The 9,819-nt window shown below is 36.5% G+C and overlaps 1 protein-coding gene across 1 annotated transcript; it reads left to right on the top strand.

The window, feature by feature from the left end:
- Positions 1–250: 250 nt before the first annotated feature.
- TIC22-III (Tic22-like family protein) lies at positions 251–6,148 on the top strand. Its single transcript, XM_086232377.1, has 7 exons — positions 251–869; positions 991–1,065; positions 1,924–1,980; positions 5,358–5,417; positions 5,501–5,581; positions 5,667–5,702; positions 5,893–6,148. The coding sequence occupies exons 1-7, from the start codon at positions 315–317 to the stop codon at positions 5,971–5,973; spliced, it is 945 nt and encodes a 314-aa protein (XP_086088503.1). The 5' UTR covers positions 251–314; the 3' UTR covers positions 5,974–6,148.
- The last annotated feature ends 3,671 nt before the right edge of the window (positions 6,149–9,819 follow it).

Genomic DNA, 9,819 nt, shown 5'->3' with positions numbered 1-9,819 from the left:
GTAATAAAGGAAATAAAGGTTCTAAAGTCATCATCAATGGGCCGGCCAGGCATCCATGCTTCTAAAATGAATTTATTTGGTATTTACCCTTTTTTTATTTAGAGGGAGGGAAAATCAAATTTGAGTCCATATAGAGACTTTCTAATTGGGCTACCCACCAAGACCAATTTAAAAGAAGAAAAAAATAAATAAAGAAAAAAACAAAACAAAACCCCTCGTGGTCCTCGTGGAATAAACCCTCGTCTCTCCTTCTTCACTCACTCTTCAAGTCTCATCGAGTTTCTTTTGTTCTGTGAATCAATATCCCCGAGAAAATGAACTTAGGGAACTCCAATAACCCCAACACTTCCTCGGCACCCAAACAGAATCCACTCCAACTAGCCTTCACCAACCTCCAAAACCATTGCTCTGGTCTCTTCCACCACCTCTCTCACCTTCCTCTCTTCAACCCCAACCCTTCTTCCCTCCAAACCCACCTCCAATCCACCTTCTCCAACCTCCAAAACCAAGTAAAACACGCATTCCATGCCGGGTCTTCAAGCTTTGATCCCATAGACTCTTCTGGGAAAAACCCAGTTTGGGCTCGAATTGCCTTAAACAACAAAACCCAGATTACCAATCCCCCTAATGATGGGTCCGGAGCCGCCATGTCGACCGAGGCCATTGAAGAGCGGCTCGCTGGCGTGCCCGTTTATGCTCTGAGCAATGCCGCCGAGGAATTCGTGTTGGTTTCTGGTGCTTCAACTGGGAAGTCTCTCGGATTGTTTTGTTTCAAGAAAGAGGATGCAGAGTCACTTCTCGAGCATATTAGAATTATGGACCCTGGAATGCGAAGCGGGTCCAAAGTGGTAGCTGTGGCTTTAAATAAGGTGGGAGTGTGAACATTTTGATGAGATTTTTATTTATTTGTTTTAATTGCTGGCTTTAAATAGTTGTTTGGTGAATGGGAAGTTAAAGATGGGTGGAATTTAATGGGTGTTGGTTTTGCAGGTTTTTCAGCTCAAGGTTGATGGGGTAGCCTTCAGGTTGATTCCCGAGTATTCTCAAGTCAAGAATGCGCTTAAGGTGCGTAAGTTGTTGGCATAGGAATATTGATTATATACACTTGTGATTTTTCGGATGTGAATTTTGTCAGCATCACTGAATGCGAAGTTCAGCTTATTTGAAAGTAACTTGTGCCACATGCTTGATCTTTTTCTGCATAGCTGTGTACTAGTTTTGTAGATTCACATTTGAATCGGCATAGTTGTGTTAACTTCAAACTATTTATTCTATATGAAATACTCTCTCTCTCTCTCTCTCTCTAATTTCTCATTGTTGCTTTTCATGTGAATTTAGAGGCAAAGTTTTACACTCCCAACTTCCAAGGAAAACATTAGTTTTTGTGAATTTTCTTTGGAACAATTTGGCATAAATGGTGGCAAAAATGCTTCATTGATCTTGCAGTGTTGATAGAAGGTGCAATCTGCAAACTGTCAAACCCCAGGGAAGCTGTCACATGACAGGAAAATTGAAAATTTGTTTTCTTAAGCTTCAGCAGCACTCTCATCCTATTCAAAATGCAGGTCTCGAAACCAAGTACTGTGTTAGTATATTTGGTTCCTCATTAGATTAAGTGATAAACATACATACACATTTTAATGGGCCTCACGTTATTAGTAGGGTGTAATTGGCATTGGTCTTGAGAAATTAGCCAAAAAAATTGGGATTCGAGCTTGGTTTCTTGAAGAAATGAGCTCAATACTTGTATAGTACTCCTCTTCAGCCAGAAAATGTTATGGCCTTCTCACTCTTTCCCTCCATCCCTTCTGCTCTCCTCGGAGTCCACAAAAACTGTGGCCTGTGTATGATGCTGATGTATCCATAGTTTGTAACATGCAAGTCTTATACTAGTAATGATTTTTCTGTGTTTCTTTAATGTAGGAGAAGGAAAGGGTTGGATCTTCTGATGATGGCTTTTCTGGGGTGCCAGTTTTCCAGGTTCTTCTCTTAGCTTTTCTCAACTCTGCGACACTGGGAGTAGCTGTACTTTATAATTGCAATTTTCTCAAAATTCCTGAGAATGAATTTATAATTATTAATTATCTTGAGACTAGAAATTTCTGGGAGTTAGCTCTGAGGGATGCTTTTTTTGTGTTTTAAGTTAGTCATTGAACTATTAAATACTCGATAGACCTAGTCTTTAAGAGTTTATAAATATGCTTAATTGTAGCCAACCAATTCAGGTTTTGATAATGAAATATTGATCAGATGCATGCCTAGTGTTCTCTCTCTCTCTCTCCCTCTCTTTTGTGTACATGTTCATGTGGATGCTGTTCACATCCATAGAAGGGCACCAGAAGTTCTCTATTCTTGCTTCTTCATATTCCCAATTCTTCACCTTGTTTTTCTCCAATTAAAGCCCACTCCCTTTAGTCCTAAATAGCCCTTCGAAATCAGCCTCCTGAAAACCAATACAGCTCCTTCTCCAGTGATTTTTGCAGCTATATTTTCTTACAACTAGTCTTGTTTATTTTTTTCAAAACAGTACTTGCTTGTGATAATACTTGCTTGTCCCAACCTTATTTCTTTCATTATTTTTTCCAAGATGACAATACTTGCTTGTCCCAACTTTAGGTTTTTATTTGTCCAAGTGATAGAAAAAAAAAAAAAAAAAACCTGTTAACCTAGCAGTTTAGCCTAAACACCTAAGCTTTCGGATATGTATGCAACTGGAGTCACCTTTGAGATCATTTACATTTAATTTCACTTTTACCTATATAATAACTCCAACCTACTCCCACAAGTTAGTGGTGGTATATGCAAGGATGCCAAGGAAGATACGATGCACATTTGATAGCAATTGCAATTTTTTGCAGTGTACATACGCTCAGGCTTTGGCTAAAAAGAATAGTTGAAGTTTTGTATCATAAAAACCTCTAGAAAAAATTGCACCTTTGTTTCTAAATTTAATAGTCATAAGATGCCAACTTATGAAAAGGAGAAAATTCATTTTACCACCCTGTGGTTTGTGTCGAAATCAACACAATGCCACCCCGAAGTTTAAAAAATATCACATACCACCTTGTGGCTTAATCCGTTACTCATTCTGTAGAGATCAAAGTGACAATGAGCATGTGCTGCCCATGTGGTTTAAAATGCAACCCAACGAATCAATGAAAAGCTTCAGAACACAACAATTTCAACCTAAAATCAACTTGAGAACTGGATTTTAGTAGCATGACATCATTTGAAGCACCCAATTGTGGAAAATTTCTTTGTTTCCCAATATAAATCCGGTTGTGGTTGAATGTAGGGGAATGTGAAGCATGACATCAAACTATCTTGAGGTAAGTTGATATTGCAGAGGGGTAGAAACCATTGCTGTTGGGGAGTGAAGTAGAAGAGGCTCGGCATGGAGCAGGAAAGGGTTTGATGGTTGAGGTGGAGGTGGAGGTGGGTTTGCAAGGAGCTTTAGAAGTTATGGGTTATTAGGTTTTAAGGTGTAGGATTTTTGGATGTGTTTTGAAGTTTGACTGAGAAAGGAACGAAACAGTTAGAGACAATAAAAAGCAGATGTGGTTTATCCTTTTTCATTTCTGGAGGTCCGGATACAATGTGTTATTTCTCCTTTGGGTCTTGAAGTAAGGTTCGTACTTTTAAGAATTGGTTTATTTTCAATAAGAGAAAATTAATAAAAAAGTCCTTTACATTGGCCAAATCCAAGAAATTCTGTCTTTTGGGTCTTGGAGAATTTGGTTTTTAAATTTTTTAAAATTGGTTTTTTTATAATAGAAGAAAATAAAGTGGAGAAATGAAGAAAATATAGCAGATTCGTATGGATGCATTGAAGTATAAGAAAAATAAAGCGAAAATGTCATGTGCTAGTTCTGCAAGTTTTATCTGTGGACCACATTTGGAGAAGGGTTGTCACTCAATAAATATAGTTATCCACAATGGACACTTACATTGCCGCATTAGTTTGGTGGTAGACTATGTTGTTGCAGTGATAAGACTATACAGTGTCAGTGCTTGTCCGTCTCAGTCTTATACTCTTATTTGGCTTCAACTTATTTATGAAAGCGTCCATTAGACTGGTTGTGATGTTTTAAGGCATTTCATAATATTGGGGGATTTCATTCTGGAGCACGCGGGTGCGTGGCACTTGCTCATTTCTGTTTTGGTTCTTATGAAATGAGTAATGGATTTATTACAGGGAGTGTAAAGTGATACTTTTAAACCTTACGGTGGTAAAATTCTGGCACAAACCACAGGATGGTAAACTGAATTTTCCCCTTATTAGAAATAGGCTTATTCGCATATTTACCCCTGTAACTATAACTTTGTCTCACTTCACCCCCTGAAAGTTTAATGTTTCAACTTACCCCTCAAAGTTTATCCTGTGTGTTCCACATTACCTGAAACCATCAAGTCCATCAATGCCACCATTTGAATTTACGACAAAATTGTCCTGCCATGTAGACGCCACATCATCGATTCAAACGGAGGAATTGATAACTTGACGATTTCGGGTTATGTGGAACATGAGATAAACTTTTAGGGGTAAAATGTAACTATAAACTTTCAGGGGGTGAAGTGAGACAAAATTATAGTTTATAGGGATAAATGTGCAAATAAGCCTTAGAATAAATTAAATAATAGATCATGTGGCTGAGAATGCCCAGGTTTTGGACATGAAAGCTTATTAATTTCAAACCCTCCAATTCACTGTGGTAAGGTTTAAAATTGGCAGTGGATGCATTAGGTTTACCAAATTAATTACGATTTTTGGCTGGGATTGCCCAGGTTGGATCTGTTCCTTGAAGAAAAGCTTCTCACTATTGCATAATGAAGTGTCTTTTTAAAAATTTTGACCAGAAAAATTTTGTTGGGAAATCAACTAGTAGTGCCATGTAATTGATTGTACAATCAATAAAAGCATGACATCTCTATAACCAGCATAAAGTAATGACCGGTATTTAAGTTTTATTGTGTGGAAATAGCCATGGTTAACATGTTATATTACGCGTCCATTTTTCTGTTTGACATGTACAAAAATGCCTTCAGACTTTGTGATCCTAAAACAGGGCTGGTGTTTATAATGAATTAACTGTTTTAATATCCTTAAAATTTGTCCTGAGACTGGCTGGGCCAAGCTTTTTGGACCCAAATTTTGATGGTGATTTTGTTCTTTTAGCTACTAACTGTGCCATAAGATGTTTTTGCCTCTAGTCAACCTGCTTATTTCAGTCAAAAAAAGAAAAATACTGCTTACTAGAGTTTTGTCTGGTTATCTGATTTTTTGGGCATGCTTTCATCGTAAACTTCTTTCATGAATTTCCTATGCTAATTTTTGAAATGTTTATACTTTTTGTTAGTCAAGGAGCTTGATTCTAAGAAGCCAAAGCAAGAGCTATCGTCCAGTATTTTTCAGGAAGGTTAGTTAAAATAATAGCCCTGCGATATCATTGTTGTTGCTTGCTTGGCATGACAATATTGCTCATCCTTGGAAATCGTATAGGAGGATTTGGAAAGTTCACTATTAAGAGCTTCTCGTGAACAGAATCAATTAAATCCTGCCTTCAGACCAGGGGATATTCAGGTATGAATTTCAGCCTTCAGTGCCCCCTATTGACAGTGCAGCAGAACCTATCTTTCTGTCTACTTATTCTAGTTTTATATTGTAGGTTGCTGTTCTTGAGGAAGTAATAAAGGGGATGAAGGTGGGGACCTTTTTCTTTTAGTATTTATTGTTTAGTTCTCATTTGATTTGCTTATTTCTCGGATACTCTTAAAATTTCATTTGCTTTCCTCCATCATCTGGGCAATTACTAAGTGCCAGTTTTAACTTTGATAGCGAAAGTAACAATGCAATATTGCTCTGACAAAAAAAAATAAAATGAAATATTGCAGGAGAGTTCTACATCAACGTGGGATGACGTTGTTTTCATCCCTCCTGGATTTGATGTCTCTACTGATCCCACCAAGCAATAGGGCACTGTTTGACAAGAACATGAATCTAAAACAAAGTTACCTATTTGTTTATAGTTTGGGATTAGCTGATATGTTGCATATGAAGAGTTTAGTAGGGATTAGATTTTGTGTTTGTATCTTTCTAAAGGACTGTAATGCACTCAACTAATTTGAAGTAGTTTGTTCTTCTGGTATATTTTGTTTGGTTAGGTCTTGAAGCTTATTTCGATGGGAACAATACATGGGTCACCCCACTTTTCCAAATTCTAATTTCGGCAATGTCGACGCATAATTGGAACAGTTCACTTTTTAAATAACATATTAAAGATCATCTTTACAAAAAATCAAATCAATTGGAAATCGTTTGATTATATAAATATTAATTAAATAGAAAAAATAAATGGTTTTCAATTAAAAAGTAATTTTTTTATCAAACCGTTGATTTTTTTTATTTAATCGATAACAGTTATATAACCAAACGATTTCCGATTGAGTTAATTTTTTGTAGAGGAGATCTATAATGGTGTGTTTGGATGAAGGAAAAAAACTTGGAATTTAAACAAAACTCAGCATTTAAGAAATTACTTGCTCTAATTTCCTTGTTTGGATCAATAAATACAGAATTTTGTAAATTTTAGGTGGAAAAAAACTTGGGATTTGAAGGCTGTAAATTTCAATTTTAAATTCTACCTAAATTGGTGTCATTTTCAAAATTCCAATTTTTACAAAAGAAAAATAAGTCATGTCGACACTACCACCACTGCCGCCAACGTCACCACCACCCCCGCCACCACCACCACCAACACCGAGACCGCCACCACCGCTGCCGCCACCACCACCATCACCATCACCACCACCACCACCACCACCACCACCACCACCACCATCACCATCACCACCGCCACCACCATCACCGCCATTGCCGACACCACCACCGCCACCGCCAACACCCCAATTTTAGCCACCACCATTTCTCCCATTGCTTGTGGGCCATCACCCCTACCAATATGGTCAACTCACCATAAACATCATTTTTATTGTTGCCACCATCACCATCACCATCACCATCACTCTTTTGAATTGATGCATCAAAAATTAAAACTACCATAAATTCCGTATTTAAACTCTATTATGTTTACATGTTATCCAAACAAGAGAATCTACATATTCTAGAATTTTAAATCACATCGTTTTAAATTCCGTCATTTGTGAATTCCTTAGTAATTTCAAACTACTTCATCCAAACGCACCATAATAGATGATCTAAAAAGTGAACGGTTTCGATTATGCGCCGACATTGCCAAAATCAGAATTTTGGGGCGTGAGCTGACCTTGAGGTACCCACAACGTTGACCCAAGTATTGTTCTTTGGTTAATTAGGCATTTGAGTGTTGCAGGGCGTAAATGCTACTTGATGAGAATACTTGCCAAAATCAAATTAGAGGGCAGTGAAGCTTGAGGATTTTTTTTTTTTTTTTTCAATAAAAGATATAATAACAAGATAAACCCTCTATTACAACCTGCTACCCAACAAAACAATTGGCAATAGGAATGGACGTCTAAGATACTTATTAGCACTTTTACTAAACTATAAATTTTCTATGTAAGACAACACTCCCATTTTCACACAAAAAACAGAGAGAGAGAGAGAGATCCCCAATATGCAGTGAATTAATTAGAACCATTGTCAATGGACGATGAAGAAATAAACATTAACCAGTTAAACATGAATCTAGAAAGTCGATCACAAGTACTAAAGGATTCTCGATTTAAGAGCTAGCTAAAAATTTTAATCTTAGAGACCAAACTTTCGTAACAGTAAGTCAGTACCATGACTATGGGGCTCAACATCAGATGGTGCAAGTGAAAATGAGGTACAAGAGTCTTTATTTATAGGCACACGAGGGTGGGAAGAAGTTGTAAATTTTCAATGTTGGACAAAATGCACTAAAACACACTAACACTAGTGTAGAAACCAAACCGGGTTAGGGAGGAAAAACGGGTAAAAAATGTGGGTTTTCTGTGAGACAAAATAGGCGAAACCGGCTGGAGAGATGGGCAGGTCACACGGCTCAAAGTAACCCATCCGGCTGTGACCGAGTCACTCCATCAGATCAACTGCCAAGATCATTTTGGCTTTAATGAGGTCGGACGGTCAGGATTAGAAGGAGAGAGGGAGATCTGGTGTGACTAGTCTTAACGTGAGCTTGTAAGCTCACTTACTCAATGCCACAATGGCGCCACATCAGCCTGCGTGCCCAATCATAGCGCGCTACGTGTGCGCTGTCAGTCCCAGTCAGCAATTTCTTTTCTTTTCCCTTTTTGCTATTTTTTTCTAATTTCTACAACTTCGGAAATTCACCAAAAATAGCTCGAGACTCCAAATAATTCTCCGAAAAATCCTAAGGACTGGTCTCACTAAGTAATAATTTCCTATAACCTAAAAATAGTTAAATCACTTCCAAACAAATTATGGAAAATCCTCCTTTCATAATTTAATTCCAAAAAAATGAAAATGAACCAAATAATTACTAAACTCTTGAATTTCTTTTTCCGAAATTCACTTCCAAGCATTTAAACTCTAGAACCTCAATTAAAGGTCTAAGTTAGTTAAAACAAAGTAAAGGAAAATTCTAATTCTTTTAAACAAACCTTAAGAATAAGGTTAGAAAACTTAAGTAACAAAATTACCATAAGCCCTAAATTCGGGGTACGACAGGTAGGGTGCATGATAATCACATGTACCCTAAATCAAATGGTCCATAATATGCCAGGTATTTAAAAATAAAAAAATAATTTAAAAATAATAAATTAAACATATTGGTCAATACAACGGTTTCAATATTCCTAACCGTGTTCGCTCTGACACTTGTTGGTCGTTATGGACCACCAATTGATTACCGATTTCATACCGAAAATCAAAAAACCGCCACAACCGCCTGGTTCGGCTCAGTTAGTTTTTTGGTTCAAAATTTCATCTCTAATAGTGACCATCTATCTTTTTTTCTTTACGCATTATTTATTAATTTAGGTTGGATGCTGTAAGTTTTACAAAATTGTTGAACTAAGCAAAAATATTAGATTTGGGTCGCCTTCTTCACACATGATTCATTGATTTTGAGTTGAATGCTCTAAATTCTACAAAATTATTGAGCAAAGGATGTGAGACCATGGAGTGTTGTCTTACATTGAAAGATTATAGCCTTATATAAGTGCTTATTAATTTCAGGGTTTTATCTTAAAGTCAAACCATTTGACTAATTGCTTTAATTCAAAGCAATTGCATAAATTAATTTATATTAAATCAAATTAACCTAAGTACTATCCAAGTAACTTAATTGATAACCACTAATTAATTAAGATTGAATAATGACTTAAGTCCAACTTAATCTCTACCAAAGAGTCGTGATAAGCCTAACATGTTATTAGCCTTAAATTAAATCTCGAGATTAAGTCTACAACTAATCATGCTTAATTAACCAAATAAATTAAGCAATTAAATCTCCAAAATAAACCTAAGCATGCTTAATTAATAAATAAATCATACTTAATTAATCTAAGCATGCAACCTAATATTAAAGCCAAAGAAAAATAAATAAGAAAATATTAAAACACTTACCCAGTTGTAGACCTCCTTAGCTAAACTCCACTCTTTTGGACTTCTCCTCCTAGAGCTTGCTCTCCAAAACTTTTAAACTATGAGAATTTTCTTCCTTTTTGATTTGTCTCGAGAGACTCCCAAAGAAACCAAGGAGTGAGTAATTCTAACTTCACTTGGCGATGCAAGTGAAAATGAGGTACAAATGTGAGATCCCGTATTTTTCAAAGATTTATTCTCAATATTTTGAGAATTTATTTTGATCATTT

The sequence above is a fragment of the Dryas octopetala genome, chromosome 2, assembly GCF_963921425.1.
Source record: "Dryas octopetala chromosome 2, drDryOcto1.1, whole genome shotgun sequence".
Lineage (NCBI taxonomy): Eukaryota > Viridiplantae > Streptophyta > Magnoliopsida > Rosales > Rosaceae > Dryas > Dryas octopetala.
This window is presented reverse-complemented; position numbering and strand designations above follow the sequence as displayed.

Coding starts and splice junctions, on each gene's coding strand:
- TIC22-III (XM_086232377.1), top strand. CDS start 315: ATGAACTTAGGGAACTCCAATAACCCCAACACTTCCTCGGCACCCAAA. Junction 870..990: donor TAGCTGTGGCTTTAAATAAG/GTGGGAGTGTGA, acceptor TTGGTTTTGCAG/GTTTTTCAGCTCAAGGTTGA. Junction 5,418..5,500: donor GTCCAGTATTTTTCAGGAAG/GTTAGTTAAAAT, acceptor GAAATCGTATAG/GAGGATTTGGAAAGTTCACT.